This window comes from Agelaius phoeniceus, chromosome 1, assembly GCF_051311805.1.
Source record: "Agelaius phoeniceus isolate bAgePho1 chromosome 1, bAgePho1.hap1, whole genome shotgun sequence".
Lineage (NCBI taxonomy): Eukaryota > Metazoa > Chordata > Aves > Passeriformes > Icteridae > Agelaius > Agelaius phoeniceus.
In genome coordinates, this window is record NC_135265.1 from 44,735,399 (window position 1) to 44,762,048 (window position 26,650).

The following is a 26,650-nucleotide window of genomic DNA, read 5'->3' on the forward strand; positions in this document are numbered from 1 at the left end:
TGCACCAGGGAAAATTATGCACAGATTTATAATGTCAACAAAGGACATTTAATTTAGATGCCCAACTTGAGATGTTCATGCCCTGAGTTTCAAGAAACAGCATTGGATCGTCCTCTCTTTGTTTTGGAGTTGGCTTCTGCTGAGTCCATCACAGTTGGAATTGCTCCACACTTCCACAGTTCAGAGCGCAGGTGTTCCATGCTCTGCTCTAAGCAAACAAAGAAGATGCAATTAATGACTGCCTGCATGAAGTTTGGGTTTTGTGACTCCCTTGGCATTAGGCACTGTGACAGAGACAGAATCCAGTTCTCCAGGGCAGCTTTCCACTGCCCTAGGCACAAACATGGTGGTTTTCCAAGCCCTTACCTCAGTCTTGTTGGACTGTCCAGTGCCATCGGTGGTGAGGCAGAGATGCAGCAAACAGCAAGTTCCTTCTTGTTGGACCTTGACTCGCTGAATGTGTGCAGTCAGCCCTTGCTCTTACACTGAGTGAGGCTGGATATTAGACTAAAAATCAAGGTATGTGAGTTTATTATTTGCATTGTCACAGTGTGTACAGACTGGAGGCAGTGCAGATTTCTTGCCCTGCTGGAATAGATGCACCAAAAGAGCTCTCATTCCTTCATATTGATTCATATCTTCTGTAACTCTGTTGTGACAATCTTAGCACACAGGGGCAGGGGCTCCTGAAGCAGAGAGAAGCTGCAATTTTATTTGAAAAGGATCCTTCATTGTGTCCCTGGCTGGCCTCAAATTGTGGGAGCTGATTTGGGGATAAGGTGGAAACCATGTCACACAAAACACCTATGGCTGGACATCTCCTGTTTTTGTCCTTGCAAGGTTGGACTCATGGCTCAGAAGCACATTGCACCCAAAAGACATAGCATGTTTTCCCCAAATTTTTACAGCCTGTAAAAGCCAAGCCATGGTGCAATCAAGCAGGACATGGAGGAGGTCGTCTCTGTTTCACTGAAAAATTTTTCTTTAGTAGGAAAAGAGAAGGATAGAAAGGGAGAAAGAAGATTTTTCAGATGCACAAATAGAAGATAGTCTCTATTAGCTTTCACAATGAGAAGGGTGTCTCACTGAAGTCTGTACCTGCAAAAATCCTGCTGTAACAATCCAGTCTCCCCCACATCCTCTCCTGTTCTGTTCAAGTCCACTCTTCCCCATTTTCCTTCATCAGTTCATTTTCATATTGAGTCCCATTGTGGTGGGACAGAGTCACTGGAATTACTCTGGATTTGTGGTCAGCAGCTCAGAACATGGCTTAGCCCATCTCAGTTGCAGTGTAGCAGAAAGTATCTGACACACCTGAAATGGTCCTCACATTTTAGCTCTAGTCAGCTATTTAGGCACATGTTTATTTATGAAATCCACCTATCAGTCCTTCACCTAAGCAGTTCTATTCTTTCCCTGTCCAGGCTCTTCCTTACACTAGTCAGGAAAAAAAAAAAACAATCTTCTTGAAATGGTGGTATTTGCTTGCACAGCTTTATGAATCTTGAGCCAGATACTGAATCTATACTGAAATCTCCTGTCAGGGTCAGTGGGCTTCATCTGAGGGAGAACTTCACCTGAGGAAGAACTTCACAGTCCCAAGCAGTAAATAGAGTTTTCACTAACCTATTAGAATAAGCAGTGCATCTGAGCATAATCTTACTTGACAGGATAATGTGTTTTTAGGTGCTGGTGTTTTGAGATTTCCCTTTTTTTTATATGCTTTTCCTTCTGGCTTATTTGCACCTCTGTACATGCCAGTGAACCTTTTGAAGGAGGGAAGATGAGCTGTTTAGCCAGTAGTAGTCTTGCTGGCTGCACAAACTGAAAAGGAAGAAAATAAGACACACAGTGATCTGCGTGCTAAATCCTCTCTAAAGCTTCAGACCTGTCATGTAGAGCTAAATCTCTGTCAGTGCCAGGTTAACATCTTGCCCAATCATCTTACCCTACCTCTCCTTCTTTTGCCTTCAGAGCTCCTCTCCAAAGCCTCAAGTTGTAGACATCACATTGACATAGACTAGGGCATTATTATTATTCAGAGTTGCATAAAAAGTGAATTTACATTGAGTAAAACCAATAAGCCGTGCTGCTCTGACATTTAATTTTCTTGGAAATTCTTCCTATTGAATCAGACAGCACTACATGCATTTTCAAATGAAATTCAGTGTTTGCACTACAGTAACCTTGTCGGCAGAAGAATGAATAATTTGGAAATTACCAAGAGCCTATTTCCTGCCCCCTTCCTTCAAACCTAAATTTTTATGTGGCTATATTTCTATGTGATGCCATGTGATTTTTTTTTTTTTATTTATTTCCACCCACTGTCTGAAAATGGTGTGGAAAATAGTCTTCTATAAAAAAGGGTTGTCATTAATGTCTGGATCACTGGTTGGTACTCTCCTATTTTTCTGTGGCCATTTCTTCCTTTGACATCAAACCCTGGGAAAGTTGAGGATAAATAAATGGTGTCCCTTGAACTAGACACGGTTATGATAAACTCTGAGATGAAATGTCAAGCCTAAGCAGGTGTATTGTTCTACTTTCCAGTGTGTGTTGATCAGCCCCCCAAAGCAGTGCAGTCATATTTCAGAGCTCACTTTATCTCCCTTCTCTCCTTACCATATTGAATGTCTGATTATAAAGGAGGTAGTAAATGGCTCTGTTAAGAGGAGGTTTAACCAGAGACGTAGGTCAAGACATTGTCTTACTTTCTGTGTCAAATGATTATGCATTTATGCATCCATCCATCCAGATCTGCCAAAGATGTTCCTATTCTCAGAGCTGAAGTTGTTATAATTTCATAGAAGAAGCTGGTTCAGACAGACTTTGTCTTTGAAGCAATAGACTTCATTTCAAGATGAGTGTGTGCTCTAAAATAGCTGAGCAAAGGAAACCAGCAAACACTTCAGTTGGAATTGCCCCTGAACTAACATCCTATCATGGGGGCAAGAGGATCTGGCAGAGCACACAAGAAGGTCTTAGAAATGCCCAAACTTTCACATCTGTTTACCATACTGATATTTTTACTAAAAATATTTCTATAAACCAAGTTAGGTTTTCTTGGGATTTATGGTCTTTTAAAAAAGCTAGCAATATAGGTTAGTATTAAATACATTAATGTACTATTGAGGCTGAATGGTTAAGAATTGAAAAGGTGGTTATGCTTCCCTACCATGCTTTTTTCAATTATAATAAAATGTTTCTTTCAATCTTAGGTACTTGTGTATGTCTATTATAACCTGTCATTGTGAAATTAGATCCTTATGCTGTACTCACACATTATGATTAGAGCTGGTTCAAAACATTCAATCCAAAACTGACATGGAAATAATCTTGAACATGTATTTTGATAGGAAGCTTAATATGATTTTCTTTTGACTGAAAAGAAAAAGGAGATATGTTGTACAGTTTTATTAATTTTTTTTCCTTTCTTCTTTTTTCTTTTTTTTGTTACCTTTTGTCACTGAGACACATGCTAGTATAAACAGAGAAGGAAAGACAAACAGAAAACATAGCTATCATCTATACATATATCCACAAACAAATATATATATGCAATTCAAAATTACAATAATGAATGCATTGCTTTTATTTAATTTTTTTGATAACTGAAATGGTTATGTTTTCCTTAACTGTGGGATCTTGTTTGGTACAATAGGACGGGCCGCAACCAAAATATACGGGCAGGCACTCTGACCTGACTCAAAGTTCTTGTGTTTCACCCATCTTCAGTTCTCAGAAAGCCTGGTTCTGTGGGCTGGGCTCAGCATCTGATGGAGCCAGAAGAGCTCTACACTGCCATCCTTCACTGGTGATTATTTCTCTGTGCTTTGTATATGTAAACCAGCCTAGGGAGCTGAGAGGCAAGGCAGAGTGGATGGACTCAGGTCTGCTGTCCTTATCTTCCAGCAGGTCAGTTGAAGTTCCCCTAGAGATGCTCCAAAATTTAATTAGCCTATCTTGATCTTTTTCTTCTTTCATATCCCTCAATCTCATTAATCTTTACAGTCTCTTGAGGAAAGTTAGTACAAGGGACCTTTTTTACAGATGAAGTTTTCAAAGCCAAAACCCAGTATTGTGAGATTTTTGTCAAAACAATTAGAGGCACTTTCATCTCCTAGCTTGCATCTTTAGTTCACTGTAAATCAGATAATGCTGATGCACAATATTGAGCCTCCTTTGTGGTGGTGTCTTAAGGATTATTTGTTTATCTGGGTAATTGTGACATTCACTAAAGGGAAGATGATTTTGCAGTTAAAATGTTATACTGAGATGTTTCCATCTCTGCTATAGATTTCCTTTGAAGCCATCTGGGGCCTGTGTAACAGTGTTTTCAGGACTCCAATACAGGTATGTTTGACAGCACAGGATTTGCTTGCATTTTGGAGCATCTTTATTAAACTGATATTTTGGCCTGAATTTCAGAGGCACGGAGCATGCATACTCCTCTCTGTGTATAGCTGATGCTTTCCATTCTTGAAAATTTGACCCAGTCAATCGACCTTAGGAATACAGTACCATATTATAAAAGAGGGAAAATTGTACCTTCTCTTTTGCATGCTTTTTTAAATCTACTTGAAATACTTGCATTTAATCAAGGTGAATAATGTGAAAAGCCTGATTTCAGCTGCTTCACAAAGGTAAACCCTTTTTCAACTCTCCTGTGTTTATTACAATGCAGGCAAAGCTATTTGCTTGCCTGTCCTTTACATTAAGTCTTTTTTTATTGTATACCCTACACAATGGGAACAAGAGAATAGTTTAACACAGCTGCAGAGAAGTTAACCCCATAAGCCTTGAAATCCCTGTAGCTGGAGAAAGCTCTGGGTGAGATTCCTTTTACAGATGTTGGCATCCTCATTTTCAGTGTTACGGGTTGAAATCAATTGCTTGACCTTCAGCCCTTTGAAACTCAGTGGAGAAAAACAGCCCCACAAAAAAGGAATGAGCCTCTTCCTCCCAAGAGAGGCATTTTAAACAGGGCACAAGCACCAGGCTTCAGAGAAGCCAATCCACTTGCTCATTGCAGAGGGAGTTTCAGTGTGTAAATCAAATGTCACATCCACAGTGTGGACACCCTGAGGCCCATGAGGTGCCACAGGAAATCCTCCAGGGAAAACCCAGCATCACAAGAGTGGTGTGGAAGTAGAGCCTGTTTCTACATCCATTCCCTGCTGTGAGTGACAAGGATAAACAGGCTGTATTTTCTTTATTTTTCCAGAAGTTATAGAGACATCTTTACTAATATAGTCTTGTGTGTCAGAAAGGTCTTTTAGCAGGAGAGCTTCCAGTGGTTATCAAGTTCTTCTATGAAAGAGCAGGCAATTTATACTGCTGAATGCTTCCTTGGCGTAGTGCAGCCTGTGAAATTTTCATCATGAGCTTGAAATTAATATTAAAAGATTTTCTTTAGTTTGGCTGTCATAAGACCCACAAAGAAAATTTTGAAAAATTACACAAGTTAGTCTTAAATTTGTCATATTTCATTTGAAAAAAAAAGTCTTTTTAAGAGGACAGTGAAAAATGCTTTTCACAATGGACTTTTTCTGTACAACTTTCTTGACTCAGTTGTTCCACTTTCTTTTTTCATGTTGCATTGCGAAGGATTATTCTCACAAAAACTCAGAGAAGTTGGGTTTTTTTCCTTCAGTTACCCAAAACAGCATTTTTCAAGGTATTTCAATTTCATATTTCAATGAAATAAAATTTCATTATCCAAGTTTCAAATGCCCATATATTCTCATGTATTGAGGGGATTGCTTACTGGGAAAGAGAATATTGCTAGGTGTCCACAGGGATTTCACAAAAATATTTCACTATTTCATCATTGGATATTTTATATTCAGCCATATACAAGTTTTAAAATTAGCACAGAAGTCTTCCCCTGCCCACCCCTAATATGTATTAATGACAAAATTCTAATTATCCCTACAGCAGCTAAGTCAGTTTGATTTTTATGAGGATGTTAACTTCTCAGGGCTCTGCAGACATGAATGAAGTAAAGGAAGGGCTTTTTCTTTTCTTATACTAAAACTGGACAGACAGACACACACAGAGTCATGTCTTTGCACCATTGGGAACAAGAAACAACCAGAAAAACTGTGCAGACTTTTCTCCCACTGGAGCTGCCATAAGAAGTATTTGCTAATGGTAGGTAATTAGGAACAAAGAAATAGTCAAGAAATAGTCCTTTGCACCACTGATGTAGTGTAAAGGACATTTAGCAGCCTACGGCTTTAGAGTTTTTTCTGATCTCCATCTCTGGGATTTCTCAGTTATAATCAGCCAAGAGAGTGATCCTGGCCATCACAGCTTTTCCAGAATGGTCATGTCTCTTGTGAAATGGCATTTCATTTCCACCCTGGTATTTTTCCTCTCAGTTTTCCCTACCCTTTGAGTGATTGCTGTTCAGTGATTTTTCATGAGATGACCATAGATGCCAAGGCATTAAATAGCCAAAGGCAGCAGTAGTTTTACCCAACCTTTTCTGACTAAGTCCTTCCCCTGCCCATGGTCACTTAGACGTGAGGTTCTTCATGCCCATCTATTTTTATGACAGTAAAACACAAGAGTTCCTTTCTTCCCTCTCCCTTTCATCAGCATGCCCCAGGTCTGACATGTGAATAAAGGAAGACGGTGAAGGGTGAGCTAGCTGGCCATGGCCTCCACTCGCCACAGGAATGACAGTAGTCTTTAAGTGAGCATCTTGCCTAGAGTTGTTCATGAAAACACTGTCACAGCTGGGAGGAGGGCTCTGGGAACATAGGAGTTGGAACTGTTGTGTTAGAGAGATGAGGGATGGGGACTTCAGTACTTAATGATGAAGTAGGGAAGCTGAGGAAGAGGGAACAATTGCTGTAAGGCTTTCCCTTGTATATCGACACTGCTTTCTCTGTGTTTTCCTTGACTGGTGTTTATCTTTGTGCTAATGGGGAGGTATGGATCCAAACACCAATGCAAAGAAAACCACAGCCAGCCTCAGGCCCAGTGAGGATTGTAGATGCTGTGCATCTGAATTCAGAGGGGAGAGGCTTTGGGAAGGTTATTTAGTTTTATTTTTGTTCTGGATGCTCTGAGGTTCTCTGCTTCCATGTTCGTGTGACATAGAATGCAAGAAAAGCATGGTAGTAGCTCTAGTTCAGATCCCACCTGACTATTCCTTATGCACATATGACAGGCCTGCACTCCACCACCAAGACTGGTTTTGATCAGCTGTGATACCCTGAGGGTAGACCCCACTCTCTGGAGACCTTAGGAAAGCAAAGGGTGTACACTTTTCTGGGTAACAGTGGAAGTAGATGTGAATTGCTCATTCTTAAATCTGCAAAGAGGAATCTACTTCAAAAAGTGCTGAAAGATCTAAGTATAAAATGGACATAAATATAAAAAAATATGCACTCAGAATGTTATGAAGAAAGATGATAACAGTGGTTTGCACGTTCCAAGCAGTGGGAAATAAATCACAGCAAACAGTGTGGCACATGTTGAACAAGAACAGAGAATTCCTGCTCGGAGGAATTTTATGCTGCAAGTTAATCATCTTTTTATTAGCATGCCCTGAGGCTTTTTTGGATACAAAATTTTGCAAAATAACATCTGGATTGTGGGAGCAGGCCATAAAATTAAGAAACAAACACAAAGAAAACAGAGTTGTGCTTGAGCTGTGTGTAGTAAAGAAGGGCACACCTGCTTCCTTTCATGAGGCACACCAGAACACCCACTGTGACTAACCTGTGGGATGCAGTGGATGAAGACCATGGTGGTGGACTTTACACTGGGGGAGTAACTCCTGGGGATAGTCTCAGCTCTCCTGAGTTGTAAGTGAGCAGCCTCTGCTGTTGATGTCTTATGAGAAATTTGGTGAACATCCTGGGGCAATATTATATTGAAAGGATCAAGGCTGGGTTTCCTTGATAGGGGAGTCAAAAAAGATTGGAGATGGAAGTACTTCTGATTCTGCTTTTTCTCTTTCATTTTCTGGAGAAATACTATTGTTGAAAACTTTCTGTGATGTACCATTTTCTTTCCAGAATGATCCATAGCAGAGAGAAGGCAGTCAGAAGTAACATAATAAGGTTTATGTGCTTCATGGATGGGAGTGACATGTCTTTTGCCTGTCTCTTCTTTTCATCACCATTTTTCAGCTTCTTAATTTTAGTCTCCTGGTTTCCATTCGACAGACAAGAAAAAGAGTTCTCCACTGACTGTTAGCTTTGCCTCAACATGCATCTTCTGTTCTTTCTCCTCTATTTCTTCTTTAATTTAAGGCCTGGATGGCATTTTTTTCCCATCAGACATAATGAATGGCTGGGAGCTGTCTGCTCTTTTGGACTCTTTTGTCTTCAATCCATCATTATGTCTTCATTGTCCTCTTTAATTTAACTGAGATGTTGAGGGGATCACTTACTGTGAAAGACAATATTGCTAGCTGTCCACAGGGATTTCACACATCTATTCATCATCTTGGTAAGATAAACTATATGTGAAGTATTGTGTACTAAAAAATGCAAAATACGTAAGTCCATTTCAGACAGCAAGTGCTTAACCAGTATTTTTAAACACAAATAGGTTAGGTGGTTAGGTATATGACACCTTTTCTGGATACAAATTTTGTCTAATTTAAATATGGAAGATGAATATTTCAAAGTTGACATTGATTTGACTACAAACTTGCACTAACTTTATGGCTCTGTTTCAGAGTATGTCAGTAGGTGCACCAGTATGAACTGCAATGCAGAACTGAAACAAAAGTCATAATTACGCTTTTATTTCCTGGTTTTCAGAGGGAGTTCAGAGGATTTGGGAATATGCCCTTTCACTTGGAGACCAAAATCTAGGAAATTAACTTTACAATACTTAAAAAAAAAAATCTCAGGGATCAGGTATAGTTGTATCAGATAATTCCTCAAATACTCAGAATGGCTTCTCAAACATTAAAACTCAGTATGTTTCAGAATTAATATTTTGGAGAAGTCAACTCCCAAAAAACCTCAGGGAGGTGTTGAAGAAATGAGTGAAGAGTATAAAATGGATACAAAACTCAGAGACTCACATTAGATTCTGGAATATTGAAGTTTAGCACACATTTTCCAGCTAAGTTTTTTTCCAAGACCACTTCTATTTCTGCTCATTCTTCATAATTTTTTTCTGTTAAGTGACAGTTTGTGTATTTAAAACAGGTGGTGGTACTCTGGTTTTAAATTAAACTGTCCAAAGTCAGGAACTGGCTGTGTGTCAGCATTTTCCATTTGCATGTGCACAGCTTTGCTAATCTATTAGTGCCTAAAATTACAGTCTCAAATGGCTAAGAGAACATGGGTTGGTGAACTAGAGCACTCTCAACTACCAGCCCATCTGTAACCTTCCTTGATTGTGATAAATAAATGAACCCACAGGGCCCTGAGAAGAGTATTGTGATGGCTGGACCTGGCTTGATACTCAGAAAGGAGATTTCCTCTGCAGCTATTGAAATGTCTGACCATGAGATTTTGCTTTGTCTTCTTAGAGGTACAGAAGAATTTCCATGATTGGAAGGAATTATTGTAGAAACTGTGGCAACTTCAGAAGTCCTTATATATGATAGGTACATATTTGCAGTATCATAATAAGAACAACAGTAATTCAGCCCTTCATTGCCATCTCTCAGAAAAGTCAAGGTAGTAAATGGTTGTGTGGCAAAAATGGCAGATGAAATTCATGGTGATAATTGCAAAGTCACCTCCACAAGCAAAAATTAGTCCAAGATCCAACTACCTGAGGAAAGGCTTCAGAGGAGTTGTTGTTACTTAGCAGGCAGCTCTGTAAAACAGTGGAGTAGACCTCAGGAGCAGTGATGCAGACAAAGAGAATCATAGTCACAACTGGGAAGAGACTACAGAAGAAATAGGAAATATCATTGTGCAATATGAAACTCCAGTACACATTCAAATTTTGGTGACTGCATACAATTTTGTTCCTTTCTCCTCAGATCTGAACTGGAACGGATAAGTACAGCTTAAGGCATGACAATTATCATTAGGTACATCTTCTTTATGAAAAAAGAAAAAAGACAGGAATTCCTCAGCTTGAAAAAGAGATTCTAAATGATCTAATGAAAGACTGAAATTGTATGATGTGGAGGAGATAAGTAAGGAATAAGTATTCTCAAGTTAAAAAAAAATATGACACCTTAGGTAATTTATTCCACTCAGGCTTACTGGAGATAGAGCAATCTATGCCAGGGTGTAAAGATTACCTTGCACTGAGGCTGCCTCACAAATAATTTCCCTGCTGTCCTGCTGGCAGCTCATGTTTAAGTCAGGATAATGGGCTTGCTGGAGCTTTCACCTGGGTGGGTGCAGCAGTGGTTCCTCTGTTCTCAACTCAGGTCTTGATTCAAGCACTTGCTGGGCTGGTTCATCTGCCTCAACTTTGTGCAGCCTTGATAGTCATTGCAAGCAGTCTCTGCCTTTGGAAAACCATCACTGGTGTTCCTGGGATTCCAAAGTTATACAAATAAATCTTATTAGATGTCTCTTGCCTCGCAATAAAACAAATCCTTGTTTTGCGCATATTTCCTGTACGCAAGAAATAAGGTATTAAAAACTGTGGGAGAAAAGTGTTTAAAAAAATGTTTTAAGAATGTTTAAATTTAAATTAGTTGAACTAGATGATCATCGTGGGTCCCTTCTGACTGAAATGTTCTTTTCTTTTAAGCCCAAGTCAGGACTTTGAAGAAATTGAGACATTCATGGCAATATTTCATTTATGTATGTTCACTGAGTTCTCTATATATAATTTTATGGCCATGTGGTCTAAAGGATAAATCTTCTAACTGAGACCAACAGAAGAACATAGTAAAGTTTTCCAGTGGTAACCTTTGTTTCTTTGCCCGTATGCACCATAGTTCATATTTCTTAGCACAGGGTAAATTCCTGGCCTAAATAAATATATACACAAAAGCATGCAATTTATTTCAACCACAATACTAGAATTTATGAGCAAATATCTTTCTTTATTATTGATGGTATTAATATGGAGATGGGAGAGAAATACCAAAAAAAATATGGTTCACAGCCAAGAACCGCATCACCTCATTGCCAAGCATAGTTAAAATTATCCAAAGTTAATAATGTGGATTTAGGGCTGCAATTTCAGATTCTCCTTTTTTTTCTGTTGTTTTTTATGACTTCACATGGGTCAGTGCTTGTAAATCCTGTTTTGATACAAACTCAATTCATTTGTAATTTGGAGGAGTACTTGTGTGTATGGTTTCTACATTGTCAGTGGCTTATCTGTTCTTGTCTTTTCCTGCATATATTTTTATTAATATCTTAGTGGCTGCTAAACACAGGCCTATAATATATGCATCTTTGAAGAGTGCTGTAATAGATTATATGACGTCTGTTTGTACATGAAGACAGAGGTTTTTTACTACATCTGTTTCATCATTTGGTAACCCATAGGAAAAAAGAGGTAAACAGAAGTCCCTCAGCAAGTTTCCATGATAAAACTATAGCATGAATCTACAAACTTGCACTAACTTTATTGCTCTGTGTCACTAATTCTGATTAAAAATGAACACTAATTCTGATTAAAAATGATAGACTAATTCACAGGTGATTGCATCCATTTAGGAGAAAATGCCTTGCAAATACTGACATTTCTGCAAGTTACAGAGATGTTTTTAAGGTCCAGTGTTAAATGGAAAGTGTGGAGGAATCCAATTACATGGCATTTGTGTGCATAAATTTCTGTGTGGAATAACTTAACAAAACCCAAGCATCTTTTGTTATGGGCAAGAAAAGTCATGATCCTTTTGAGTTTTCCACATAAAAGTCAAATAGAGCTCTGTTTTCACAAGCTTTGCAGCATTTATACAGTTCAAAGGTGTTATTCATTGGTTTGACTTGTTTATCTTCTGTCTTCAAGACTGCATTTTAAATAAGCCCTGAAAGATTTTTATGCATGTTAAAATGACTCAGAAATGTCCCTAGGAGTTCAGAAAATGAAAATGTGTTGAACTGAAAGCTAGAGGATACTACATGCTTTTTAATATTGACCAGGGGACTTTTAAGGAGGTGATCTCAGGGTCCTGCTTTTCACAGTTAGTTTTGAATGTTTCACAAATTATTTTTTCTGGAAAAAAAGAGCTTGAATGTTGTGTTGTCTTTGGGTACTTGGTGAGACATTACTCACAGCATTGCTTTGGGACCACATTTGCTTTTCACTTATGATTTATGCGTTTATTTTCCACACAATGTGAATAATTAATATCAGCATGATTGGGATTTATTTTTTCATAGTATCTTTTAAACCAAGGTGGAAAAATATCCATGTCAAGTATTTGAAAATACCATCTGAGGACTCATAAAATATTATTAGATGCTTCCCAAGTGGGCAAAGGCAGGGAGGTAAGTTGGTCACATGTTTTTGCCACATCACATTTTCAGACAGCAGGCACAAGAATTATGAGATCCCCTTCTGCACCAAGACAGTTCAATTTAGAAGAAACAGAAAATGTCTAGAGACATAGAGAAGGTTCTCCAGCCCAGGTAGCCAATGGGGTATATCAGGAAGGAATATGACCTACAACAGCTGACTGAAATAAAGCTAAAAATGCCAGGACAAAGCTGCCCTCTGTGCAGAGATTTCAGCAGAGTTTGGGATCTCCTCTGCTTTGGCACCACTGAAATTTTCATTGGGAAAGGAGGGGGTGGGCTTTCTCTGTGTAGTACTTCTTGAGGGATGTGAAAAGGGGAGGCTCAGGGAGAAAACTACAGCCCCATGGGCCCAGCACATCTGCCTGGTGGTGTCTGCATCTTGTGTTTGCTTCTCCACTGGGGACCCTTCCTCCAAACTAAAAAGACTCTGATGAAATTAATTTTATCAAGACATAAGCATGACATGAAAGTAATTTTCAGTGTGTTTATTTCACATACTCTTGAGAAATTTTTCCCTGTTTGGCCATGACTCTATCCTTCCCTGCCAAGGTGTTGGAGAGCATGGCCAAAGAAAGCAGAGGACAGTCAGGCAATTTCCCAAAGCTTATCAATACAATTTTCCTGTGAAGCTTCATCTGACTTTGTAATGAACAGGTACAACAAGGCAGTCTATATTTTTCAAACATAATTTTCTCCTTCTCTTTACTTTTTTTTTTTAACAGAATCATGAATAAACTGGCAGACCAGCAGGACCACATGATACCATGAAGAGAAGCTTACAGGTCCTCTATTGCCAACTGTTTAGTAAGTAAATATTAATTTTTTATTCTGTAAGAAAGAAACTATTCAAATCCTTATGTAAGACAGTAATATTTATGCGGGGCACAATTCAGGGAAGTATTTAACCATATGTCTTGCTTCAGGTACCTGGAGGAACCATATGAAAGTTAAATTATCTTGTTGTCTGAGATATTTAGAGATGTATTAAAAATGAGTTAAAGGATCAGCTGATTCTGCAGAGTTTTGTACAAGAATAGAATTGATTTGCTGTGTTTTGCAAGTGAGGCAACTATCCCCCTCAGAAAAATGAAATGAAAATACAGAAGGCTGGAAGAAATAACACAACATTTTTTGGAAGAGAGATCCATCCCACTTGGCATTTCTGGTGGTTGCCACTCAGTAAAAGATGTGTGAGTGAGGAAAAGTCTAGTCTCACACAGCCCTAAATTCTGTGTCACTTCCTGACAAGTTTCTTTCTTTTTCTAAGTTTTGGTTTTCAAAAGAGTCCATCCAATGTGAAAGTCCAGCAAAAACATCAGGTGGAATTTAGGCTGTGTGGACAAGGGCTGGCTCCCCTGTTCATGGAAGTAAGGGGAAGTTTTAGTTGTAAAACAGTATTGACACTGTTGGGGCGTTTTTATAAACTGACAATTTTCAGTGCAAGCGTCATAAGCAACAACTTTTCTTTAAAATTGTAGAGATTAAATAAAGTAGGACTAGATAAAATGTAAGTACAACCACTTGCTCTCATGTTTTACAAGGGAAATTGCTAATTTCCAGTAAAAATGGAAAAAAAAAACAGTTTTTTTTTATGTTGTTGTGACAGTGTTCACAGGGGTTTTCAGGATGAGGGAAGAGACAAGAATGTTGACTCCATGTTCAGAAGGCTTGATTTATTATTTTATGATATATATATTACATTATAGCTATAGTAAAAAGAATAGAAGGGAAAGTTTCATCTCAGCAGGCTAGCTAAGCTAAGAATAGAATAGAAAAGAATGATAACAAAGGCAGCTGGCTCGGACAGAGAGAGAGCCAGCTCTGCCGTGACTGGTCACTAAATCCAAACATCCACACAAGACCAATCACGGATCCACCTGCTGCATTCCACAGCAGCAGGTAACCATTGTTTACATTTTGTTCTTGGAGCTTCTCAGCTTCTCAAGAAGAAAAAATCCTAAGAAAGGATTTTCATAAAAAGATGTCTGCTGTGGAAGGGGCTAACAGTGGGCCTGTTAGCTAAAGGAGCGAGAAGAAGCTGAGAAGTAAGAAGAAACTGATAAGGAGCTCTCTCCAAGGCTGTAACCAAGGAGACCAAGAGAGGAGGGATAGAAGAACTTTGCAGCTGGATGAAACATTTTTAGAAAGTTAATTAAGTCACCATAACTTCTCACCAATAGTATTATGTTGATTTATTGTGGCCAATAGTAAAGATAGAAGAAGAATAAACAATTGGAATGTGTATAAAAATCAGCCATATTCAATAATAAAGTGTTGCCAACTGAGACTGCTTGTGGTCTCTGCTTTATGTCGTGACCGCCTCGACAGCGACAGTCTGCGACATGTTGTCACTTCTATTTGGCAGAATGTTTCACTTCAATATACATATTTTCAAAGACAATTTTGTATGAATTTCCCTTATTCTGGCCAAATCAAGAGAAAAACCAGAAACTCATGCTTAGTATACTTGGAATGAGCAATGGAAGGATTGTTATTTTATTGGATATATTGGATTGTGTGAAAATTAAATCTAAGGAATATTTTGTGGGCTGTTACAGAAATCTGGTTACTATCATATCTTTGCTTTGCTCATGATTGTCAGGGTATAGAGTGAGAGATTTCATTTTGCTTTGCTGTATTGGTTGATGTTCTTATTCCTATGTACAGCTTCTCCTGTGACACAGGGGAAACAGAGGTGTGTCCTCATGACATTAGAGGGGAGGCTCCAGAGGTGCACCCAAGGTTATTTTACTTGAGAATAAATCTGGGCCAGATGTGCCTACATGACCTGGCCAGCAGCATGATTTTGGCCCCCTCAGATTTGCTGACTGGCTGGAATGCAATGTACGAAGAGTTCCTCAAGGAGAATTTTAACCAGGAACCTATTGGGAGTAGAGGGGGCTGTGGTATTTTTACCACAGCTAAGGACCCAGAATACATTGCTGCATTTTGCCATGTTGAAATGTGATTTAACTCTAAAACTAACTTGGTTTCTGGACCAACATTAGGTTCATTGGAAAGGAAATATGAAGCAGAACTGTATAAATACATTTCTATCAACATGTAGGGAAAAGAAGGAAGGTATACTGTTAATTCAAGCTATCACTGTGTTGAGTCTTTCTGTAACTATTTTTATTTTTTTTAATACCATACTTCCCTGCTTGGCAACATTCCCCTTTGTTATGCCTGCTGCTTTAAACTGTATTTTTCAGGGTCATATGTTGACAAGATATGTGGCAAATAGAGGAACACTGAATATAAAGAGGGAAAAACCGAGAAAACTGTATATATGTATATGCACACACATTCATATGTAGTATGAGTATGTAGCAATATTGTCAACTCTCTGATGTAATTTGAAAAGATGGATTCTGAACTTACTGCTTCTGATGACAGGAGAAAAAAATGCTTTATTTCTCTGAGTGCAGCAAAAACTTGTAATAAGTGTAGTTTTCATTAACAAATGCAGCAGCAACTATAGCTATATCAGAAGAATTTTGGGCATCTGGAATGAATGTTTTCACTGGTTGGTTTATAAAAAGCCTTTATAAAGGCAAGTTACTTAATTTCTATTATCTCAGCTTGCTTTTAGATGCACCGAGGTGTGTTACCTAAGCTCACTTTTTCCCCAGTTACATCACAGTGCTATAAACAACCTCCAAGAGAGTGCATTCTGTCCAAGGAAGAGGAAATTACTTTAATGTGTTTCCTGTGACTGTTCCTTATGGTATAAGAAAGGCCTGCAGCATGGTCTTATTTGTTTCATTTGGACAAAAGAGGAAAATTGCTGCTACTATACAGCTGAAGAAAAAAGTAAATTTTCAGAGAAATTATCCAAAGAGGACATTCTGCTTTGGGCTGATTCACCAATGTCTTCCACCTGCCTGCCTTCCTCATCTGCAACTGCAACAAGTGGGTCTGTGGTGCTGCCTTGATAACGTGGCAGTGTTTTCATTGTCTGCTTTGGCATGAGTGAATGATTGAGGTTCAGGTTATAGACAGAAGGGATCTATGTATGCATTCTTGCAAATAGGAGCATAGGGCATGCATAAACACAGAAAACCTAGGATATCTGCAACAAAGTGTGGTGGCTTTTGTAGAAACAGTGATCAGCTGGAGAGATGAGACTCTGTGTGTGCTTGTGCATGTGCCTGTGGCAAAGAAATGTAGGAAGAAGCAGTTTCACCTCCAAACTGGTGTCTTGTTATGTATGAGTCTTGCCACATATTGCTTGTGTCCCAGCTGTGCTACTGGGCCAGTAGTGGCTACACTCATCTGTGAATTCTTTTCCACCTCTGTTCATCTGTGCTGTGTTCAGCTGTGTTTGTGCAGTGTCTGAGACAGTAGGACTCTGTACTCTAGAGGGCAACTTGGCTTTGGGGTTGGAAGAAAAGACTTACGTAGATATTGGTTTGATTGTCAAACAGTGGGATTTGTTAGTTGTATTTTTAAAATCAGACCCATATATAAATAAGATTTTGATTGTAGCTTATGTCTGGGTTTTTTTGTGAATTTCACATGAGTTATATAAGCATTCTATTGCCATCCATACTCTTTTGCTTTCCAAAAAGAGCACATTCCATCCATTCATGCTGATCAAGAATAGCATGTGAAAATGGCACTAGCAACAGCTGCTCTTTTGAATAGAGTTGTAGCTGGCTTGAATCTGATCCCAGCTGTCAAGGGGTAGAGTCTGTGAAAATTGTAGCACTACACTTGGGCCAGGACAGGGACTCCGGGTGATGCTACTTTACCTCTAGTCATTCATAATTTATGAATAAGTAATTAAACTTGTGATGTAAAACTATGAAGAAGTAGTGCTTTCATACTGTATCGTCAAAGATCCTATTTAATCTGAAATTTCTTAAGACATTAAAAGAAAAAAAAAAGCCAAAAAAGATTGAAACAAAAAATTTGGAAGTGGTTTCTTAGTAAGAGCTCTTTGAAGTCACTAGCTAGATTGAGTTGATGAGGACCAATTAAAGCAAAACATGTGTCCACAATTTGCTGCCATTTGTTCTAGGCACATCTTTATGGATGAAGTTTGTTGCATCTGTAATGATGAAGATGCAAATGTCTTTCCCAGGAGGCTGAGCGATCTCTGTTTTTTATAAAGACCTAATGTGATGATTTAAGCCCTACAGCATGAGCCACAATATGTCTGCATTTTCTGTAGTAAAACATGCGCATCATAATTTGCCATGCATGCACTGTTTACTCAGGGCTTCTAAGTTGCATGTAAGCTAGAGAAAAATGTGGGGACATGTAATGGTGAAGCTTTTGGTGCACAACCTCTACATAAGACTTTATTCCTCAGGCATTTATTTTCCTGAAAAAGTGCAAGGACTTTTATTTCTTGTTTACTTACAGCACTAGGGTCTGTGTGAGGACCTGTCACACCACAGCATCTGAAATCGGCCATCTGAGTGCTTCTTCATGTCATTATCACTTAGTGTGTTCCCAAGTATCACTCTTTCATCTCAGAAGCCTGGCAGGATGCCCAGTAATATCAATAGAAAGAGTTTCCTGTTTGCAAGAATGTACCACTCTCTGTAGTAAAATGAGCAAAAATGGCTGTGAGTGGCGGTGCCTTGCAACACAGGCTGTCACAAGTCTCGTTTCCCCTTGCTGTGGATGCAGCTTGCCTTCCCCAGTGTTAACTGGCAGCCTGGCTGCCTCTCAGTCAAGTCTTTGCAGTGAAGTTCACCCTGAACTTTAGAAAGGGTTAGCACAGGCCTGCACTCCATTCCAGTCTGAAGCAAGTCCAGGGGCTTATCTCTCTTCTCGTAAATATTTGATAAGTAATGTGAGTTTGTAAAATTCCTGCATTAGAGAAGTCCCAGTTTTAAGTGCCTTCTGAAAGGTGTTGAGCAGCCTCCTAATGCCTCTTGCCTCTGGTAGGAACCCACACCCACCAGCTTTTCTTTCTATTGCCAAGTGCTGTCTGTGAATAATTACATGTTATTAATAAGATGGTATGCACTGATGGCTCGTTTATACAATTACACATGGCTCATTTAGTGCAAGTGAAGAGGCATGGTAACAGTACAAGAAAGACTGCTGCCAGATGCAGGGGAATAACTGTTCTCTGCCCAGAGCAGTAGATGAGATGTGAAGAAATGGATTTATAGAGCAGGTAGCTTGACATTAGGCATCAGGCAAAAATGCTTTATCAGGTTAAGGTATTGAAACCCTAGAACAGGCTAGTCAGGAGGATTTAAGTCTGCCACTGAAGCACCAAATGGAAAAAAACCCCATCTCTCAGGGGAGACAAAGGTCATCTAGATGATTTCAAAAGCTCCCATCAAACCCTCTGTTCCTGTGACCACTAGGTACTGTGTCCTTAGTGCAAATGAGCCTGCTTGCTTCCACAGAGAGCTCTCAGCTTGCACTAGCCATGTATAATTAATCCATTCGCTAGAGATGCACAGCTGACATGGGCTTAAAAGTACTGGGGATCACTTGATACACATCAGCAGAGAGTGTCTTCCTGTCATTCACAAGGACCCACAGAGAGGAAAGAAAACAGCATTTTTGTTGTGCTCTGTTAGATTGGCAGGTATTAGCTTGAGCAGAGACAGCAGCAGGGAGTGGTTATCCAGCAAACAGATTCCATCTGGTTTGCTTAAAAATTAGAAAGGTAAACAGCCTCTGGCTATGCAGTGTATCATGTACAAAGCTTTTTGGGATACTCACTGGGCTGAGGCATTTGTGTTTGAGAGTCACGTGGCTTGGTAACAGCCTGCCCATCGGGCAGCTCACAGCAAGCAGTCCCTCAACACTTTCTTTTCCCAGAATTCAATTAAAGGTTGTTGCTTCAGTTTCTCAGCAAAAACTGCCTTCTTGAAAAAAGCTGCAACCTTCCATTTTGGATTCCTGTCCTGAAAAACAGACCTTATAAAAGGGGACTTTAAAAGCAAACCAATGCACCTTATAAAGAAACTAAATAGAATTTACATTTTCTTATCAGATGTAGGCTCCAGTGTCCTTGATGTGCCCTTTAGTGAGATTTCAGCTTGAACACACACACACACAAGAGGGAGGGTTCCTGCTTGCTGCCTGAATAAGCAAAACTGTGAATCGGGTGGCTCTCGCCATTCCAAAACTGAGATTGTTCCCATGAATAGCTTGCAGTATTTATTTTAAATTTGCTGGTTCCATGAGCTGTACCCTTAAAGGCATTACAGTTTGGTAGGATTTCACAGATAGTGTGAACTCTTTAACAAGTTTGAGGTCCATCTGTGGGGTGGGGATCTTCTGCCTTGTTTTGCCAAGAGCGGATAAAAATTCAGGACATAGCAACAACACAAACAACTAACATACTGTGTAAAGTTCTCCACTTTTCTTGAGGATTTGCTCAAAGACACAGAAAAATGTGGAATAGGCCTGGGGCTGTAGAATATCAAGTCATGGTTTAGGTCCTTGACACTGAATTTGGGATAAAAAGCCAACAGGCAGTTGCGTTATTATATTTGCTCTTTCTATTTGCAAACAAGTGATTCATGCCTTTGCATTTATCATTTGATAGTCTGAGAATGTTCTTGTTATTAAGAACCTTCAATTTTATGCTTATACTGGTGCTATTTGCACTAGAACCCTGTAGATTTTTCAAAATTAATGAGCACGGCTTCTTCACAGTGTTTATATTCATCAAGCATTCACACACCAGTTGTGTATATTCATCAAGCATTCACACACCAGTTCTGGTAACAATGTCCATGATTAGTATGCCAGAAAACCAAGAGATATTAAGCAAATACATATAAATATGCATGCTTAGCCAAATTTGAAAATGCTGCAAGGATTTGGTTTTAAAATTCCTTACCACCTTGTTAAAACAATAATCTGATATAAATCCACAGTATTACTTCCATCTTATGTTTTGAATTATTTGTGTTTTGGACCTGAAGCGATCCCCATTGTATGACACCGTATCTGTCTAATCTGTTTTAGATTCAGTGCTGTTTGCCTCAAGCCCTGAGAGAGATGTTTTAGAGGGAGGGTGAATAGGCAGGAGTACAAATGTGACTTTCCTCTATTTCCCTTTCAAAAGTCTATTCATCCATCTCTAACAGAAATGAAACTTCAGGAACAAAGACTTAGCAGCCTGTGCAAATTCATGTGTGTGTTTTGAGACCCAGTGCCAAGTGGAGAAAGAAATGTTGCTGTTGTGCAGATCTAGCAACCATGAAATATTGGTCCTATTGAATTCAATGGCAAAACTCCCATTGACATTAGTGGGATTGGGATTTTATTCCCAGCCTTCATATTCCCAGCTTCATTGCTTCGATATGTTGCAATATAAAACGAAAATATCCTGTCAGACATTTATTTCTTTCTCCAAAGCCTTCTTTTCTTTCTGGCTGTGCCTAAGAAACATTGTTATGGTTTTTGACAATATTGCAATCAAGGCCTAATTCAGCAGAGATGGTTAAATATGTAAATTGAGTTTTTACCCCAGCCTGACTGCTCCTGCAGCAGCCACTAGCCTTGGGCTCGAGTTGCCATTGAACTATGTTCCAATAATTTGAAATAAGAAAATTTATATGTCAACATGCACACTGGTGTCTCCTGTCTGTGAATTATCCAATGGCTGTGACAGTGTTCCTATGGGAAAGACAGAAAAATTGCTGTTAGATAATCTGGTACATTGTTATCTGATATTCTCCATGTGAGAACTGCCCTGCACAAAGATTTGAACCACTGGTATCAGTACCAAAGCAAAATTTAGACCCCCGTGTTTAGGTGCTGAAACTTTTATATGTTAAAAGTGTCTTTGACTGCTTGCAACGCCTTTGAACTTTTCTCCCTCCAGCCACCCCGTGGCATGCTACATTCCATTATTTTTGAGCAGGAAAGACATAACTGTGGATGTTATGGCAGCTTTCATTGCTCAGTTGTGTTGTGTGTCCATTGTAGTTCACTGCAGGCTGTGTAAATAATTTACTTGTAAAACCAGGCTCATTGAAGGCAGTGGAAACAGTTTGGAAGAAATACACATACACCAAAGTGTCATCTAATTCAGCAGCATGTGATGGGTATTATCCCTGTCCTTTCTCTAAATAGAAAATATATGGATACCCTCAGTGGATCTACAAAAATTCTCCAAAGAACTTAAGCACATTTGACTCAATGAAAGACTTCAAAACTCCACCTGTGAGAAAACTTGGTGTGAATCATTATCCAAGTTAGCCTTTGGAACAAAGCCTTTGCTTCTAGAAGCAGTGCATCCATCTGGTCTTTATTTGAAGACAAGCATCTACAAAACTTCCTTGACAAACCAAGGCCCTGTACATAATTGGTATGAATGTATTGTTTTGTAGTATATTATTGGTTTAAACTGTGTGTAATGTCTGAAACCTCAAGGGCAGGATGTGCTCCTAAGGTCTGGGAAAAGCCACAGTCTCATTTCACATGATGTTATTCCCCATATTATTTTTGGATAAGAGGAAGATGTTTGTTATATGTCCTACACAAGATGTTTGAAAAGTGATCTTAGCAGGAAAAATATTCCACCCCTGCTCTGGTAACTTAAAGCTGTCCCTCTACTGGGTTCACAAAAGGTTCTGGAAATGAGGAGAAAAAGTTTATAGCAGGTCACAGCCTTTCAGCTAGAGAAGGCAAGGGAACCACAACAGTGAGGCCATATTTCCTTGGGGTTGAGGTGCTGGCCCTCCACTCTGACTGGTGTGTATCTCATCATGTGCATCACGAGTGCCCAGGAGGAGCCACCACTTCAGGTTTTGGAGGAATAGTGCAGTGTAGCCTGGCCAGCTTTCCCATTACTGAGCTATTCCTATTGTTCAAGACCAGGCTCTTGGTCATATCCAGGGCCAAGGACAGGATTTCTGGAGCCAGGTTTTCCATATCAGCACATGCTTAATAACTGATTTTGGCACTCAGTGAATTTTCCTAAGTACCTAAGCAGATTAACCTGCTTTCTTCCGGGTGGCTGGAGCAGAAAACTTCTGCAGGTGGCTTGAAGAAGTGCATGAGGCACGTCTCTATAATACAGAGTGCCAAGATATTTTGGAAAATCTGATCCCTTTCTCTCAAATTTAAGGGAGCAGACTTTGGTTCAAAACTGTGTAATACTATGCAGAGCATAAATACTTTGCCTCAATATTATATGAGTAATATTCAGTGCTTGCTAAGACCAAGTTATAAGGAAGGGGGAAAAACAAAAAAAGAAGGTGTGTTGAAGGAAGTAAAACAGTGTGGATGAGTAAAGAGATGGCTGTATATTCCTCATAATAAATATATTCATAATAAAGTAAATATATCCATTTCTTATTGCAGGTTTAATTGCAATCTTTAGGTATATTTCACATACCCATTTGAAACACTTGTGCTGATTGGATTTATTGTGTGCCTATTCTGTATTCATTGGACTGTTTTCCATAACTCTCTAGTGCAGCAACATGTAAATATCCTTCTAGCCACTGCCATCATCCGTAGAAATGTGTGTCCTATGGCAAAGTAAAGCTTGCTCTGCATGGAAACCTAAAATATTGCTTAGACCAAAATGTTCAGACCACACAACAAACTCTATCTCATAGGATAACCCATAGACCTTCTTTATTGCTAGAAAAAGAACCAACAATTCTCTCTCATCCCTGAGGAATATTGGTCTTAAATAAGTTGATGACCAATGCCATCAGTTGTTATGAGTCATTGCAGGAGACCCTGAAAGAGTTGGGAATTTTTGTGAACTCTTAGGTGACTTCACATCACATTTTATTGTGACTTTCAGAGTGAACCAGTGAGTATTATGGACAGTACTTTGATGTAAAACTGTAAAAAGCAGCATGATTTCTGGCCACACTATAAATCCATTTTGTAAAACCCATGGCTTTGTTGCTGCTGGAATTCCCATGCAGCCAGCCTGTGAGGGATGCTCGGTTTTCTAATCTGAAGTTTCTCATTCTTTATGCATTTGGAAAAGGCACTGCTTCCTTAAGTTAGCATTGCATGGGAAGGATGATGACTTTGCACTATCTTCTAAAGCACTGGATTTCACTGGCTCCTGTAGAGGCTACAAATTCATTAGGCTATTGCAGCTTTTCATTGCTGAGGGCATTAACAATTAACATACAAACACCACAATGAAGATGTCAAAGAGAGGAAAGTAAAGATAACAAACAAGAAGAGAACCTGATAAATTAATAACACCATGCTTGCAGGGCAAAACACTTGTATTTGTATAGACAGATTAAATTTTCCCTTAAAGCACAGGGAGAGAAAAAAAGTGGCTTAAAATCCTGTGAGCTTTCAGCCTTGTCTTGGAGGTAGAATGGATCAATTATCTCCCATTTTTTGTTGTTCACTTCAACAGTGCTGGGGTTTGACACTATTTGTTCCTTAGAGAACCTGGCCATTTCACCTAGTTCAAAGCTGTTTTGTTGTGCCATTTCAGGAAGGAAGAGCTGTTTTTCTGATCAAGGTTCTGTACATGCCTGAAAGCCTCACATTAAATCCCTGCCCCGGGACCTACTTCTTAATGCTGAGGTTGTGAAGCATCAAGTTAATCACATTACAGTCTGTACTGCACAGAGGTGCCCTGAAAGTTATTAAGGATGAAGCTTGTGCTGGAGAAAGGGCAATAGGTACTTAGGGAAAGAGGATCCTCCAAGGCTGATTCCCAGGAGCAAACAAGGAGGATGTGCAGGAATGGAGTAGTGTTTACAGCTTATTAGGAATGGACAGTTGCAGCTCTTTTTTCTTCTTTTTTTTTTCATGCAGAGCAATCCCTTATGGGAGAGATCATCTACAAGATAGGAGTTACAGAACCCTGGGCCTCAGCAATGCACACTGCAGCGCATCTGTTCTTGCCCTTGGGACATTTATGACTGGGACCATTTGTTTCAAAGTCACCGCTGAGCATGTGTGTGACTGACAGGGAATCAGATATAAATCCTCTAGCCTCTGAGGTGGAAGGGAATGAACTGGAGACAGGATAAGGCAGAGAATGCTTAGTGTGCATTGTCAAAGAAAGGGCTCCTACAGGAAAAAGGAAGGTCTTCTTTCCTTGTAGTTTACAGAGCTGCAATGTAAAAAGAAAACCTGGGGTGAGTGGGGTGCAGTGTACATAGGCTTGACTAATACTTCTTTCAAGGCAAATTTGTTTCAGAAATGAAAGGCTGCTGTAAAGAAAACTCTTGGTCTGAATTGTTGTTGGGAACATCTCGTAATGCTCCTAGCTATAAGCTTTTCTCTGTTCCAGGGCACCTGTCTTCACCAGCCTTTTCCAACATGAAAACAATCCCTCTTTCTTGCAGAAGGTGGTGACACCATTTAAAGACTTCTGCTGTTCCCTGCTTCTGGCACTTCAGTTCTACCAGAGCAATGTGCCTTTTCCACAGTGGTTTTCACTGCTGCATCAAAATTTTCAGTTTTATTCCCCTGGTTCAGAGGCTCTGTGGCAACCCAGAGCTGCACGGCACAGCTCAGCGCAGCAGCCTGTGCTTCTGTGGACCATGGGCTGGCTGTGCTCCAGAGCAGCCCCATCACAGAAAGAACAGCTTGAGGGTTACAGTCAATTAGCATAAATTGCTAAGGGCCCAAAATATGTTGCAGAGCCAGTGTGAATTGTTAAGCCTCAAAATACGTTCCCTTTTTCTTGCGTCTTTTTTCTCGCTTCTTTTTTCTCTGCTGACTCTGTGGAGGAGAAAAAGCTTAGAGCCCATTTTTGTCATTCTCAGAGGAGGGATGTAGCTGATGCAGCTGGAAGAGTTGGGCCAAAAGCACTTCCTAATATCCAGGAGACCTTGGGCTGTTGTTTTTGCCACTGAATTTCTCAGTATCTCCTGTTCCTGCATGTCTTATCTATTGAACTGTAAGCATTTGAGGCTAGGGGTTGACAGTATTTGGATGTGTTATACACTGCTGAGCATACTTCTGGCTCTTATTTAGTAATTATAACAATTAATAAGAAATACCATATGGCTAAAAATATTGTAACTCTCAAAAGAATTCTTGGGCCATTTATTTTTTGTGCATATGAGTGTGTGCCTCATTTAAGCCAATTATTTTTGTATTAACAGGCATTGGTTATGCCATCCTTCTGCTTTTATTTTTAGTAATATTCAGATTACTACAAGAAGTGTGAAGAGCAAATGAAAAAAAGAAATCAGTTTCCTAGTACTTGTCTTCTAAAATTAAATTTTCTGGTTGAATAATCCTACATTTAATCCTTGAAGGGATGTGTCCCCCAAGGGGAACATTCTCTGCACCCTCAGGTGCCTGCTGTCAAAATGTCAGAGGATGGGAGATGAATCAAAATGAATTAATGAATCCAAATCCTTGTTTGGAAATCAGGTGGTGTTTGATTATGGCTTTACCATCTTTAACCAACAATGTGGAATTTATGGACTAGAGACATGTTACTCTCAAAATTCAATTCCCAGGTTGTGTTCAGCTTTTCATAAAATGCAGCAAAATGTGATAGAGTCCCTCTTATTTCCCATCTTGTCAATTATGGGAGACTGGGAAATCTCAGTCTTCAGTGTTTCAAGATGAAATTTTTAGGTCTAGCAGAGATGATCCATTTTAGCATGGCATAGACAAGTGTAAAGCCTCTTTTGTTCTATGGATTGAAGGGATTCAAGCTTTATATCCATGGAGGAACGGAGATCACACGTGGTCCTGGAGTATCTCCAGATTGCCTCTGTGTGTCCCACTTTTTGGACTGGAGGCTGTGACAAAAGCTTCTGTTCCTGTTCAGTGATATTTTGTCAGCAGGGTGTTGTTACTGAGCCCATGATCTGGTGCAAAGGATGCATCCATGTGTGTTTGCACTGGGCAGCAGCATCCACAAGAGAACAAGAAACACAGACCAAGGACTTGGGGCACCATGGTACCTAAATCATCAAAGTAAAAGATTTTTAAAGTAATGAATGAGCTTATAAAAGTGTATTTCTTTAAAATTCAGCTGTGAGTAGAATATGATGCTTATTGCTGTTAAGCATAAGGACTAATGTAATGTGCCCATTTCACTGATAATTTCAGAACTATTTCTTATGTTTAAATATTAAGTAGAAATTATTGAAAAGCTTTGACTATTGCCTTTTTGAGAACAAAAGCACTGGTAATTATATTTTTAAAGTGTGATCTGATATGCTGAGGAGGACACAGGAGAAATATGCAGAAGAATAGAGGTTTATATTAGTTTTTTTGAAAAAAAAAGCTGAGATGTTATTTTGCGAAGTAAAGTTGTTTTGTGGTGG

The 26,650-nt window shown here is 39.3% G+C and overlaps 1 protein-coding gene across 5 annotated transcripts in view; it reads left to right on the plus strand.

Moving 5' to 3' along the window:
- The window catches only part of TMEM108 (transmembrane protein 108), a 162,813-nt gene that overhangs the window by 63,573 nt on the left and 72,590 nt on the right, over window positions 1–26,650 (plus strand). For all 5 annotated transcript variants that reach the window (XM_077177790.1, XM_054641409.2, XM_054641402.2 and 2 more), the window contains exon 3: window positions 13,148–13,229. In XM_077177790.1, the coding sequence (XP_077033905.1) occupies window positions 13,190–13,229 (40 nt within the window). In that variant the 5' untranslated portion in view covers window positions 13,148–13,189. The remainder of the gene's footprint in view (window positions 1–13,147; window positions 13,230–26,650) is intronic.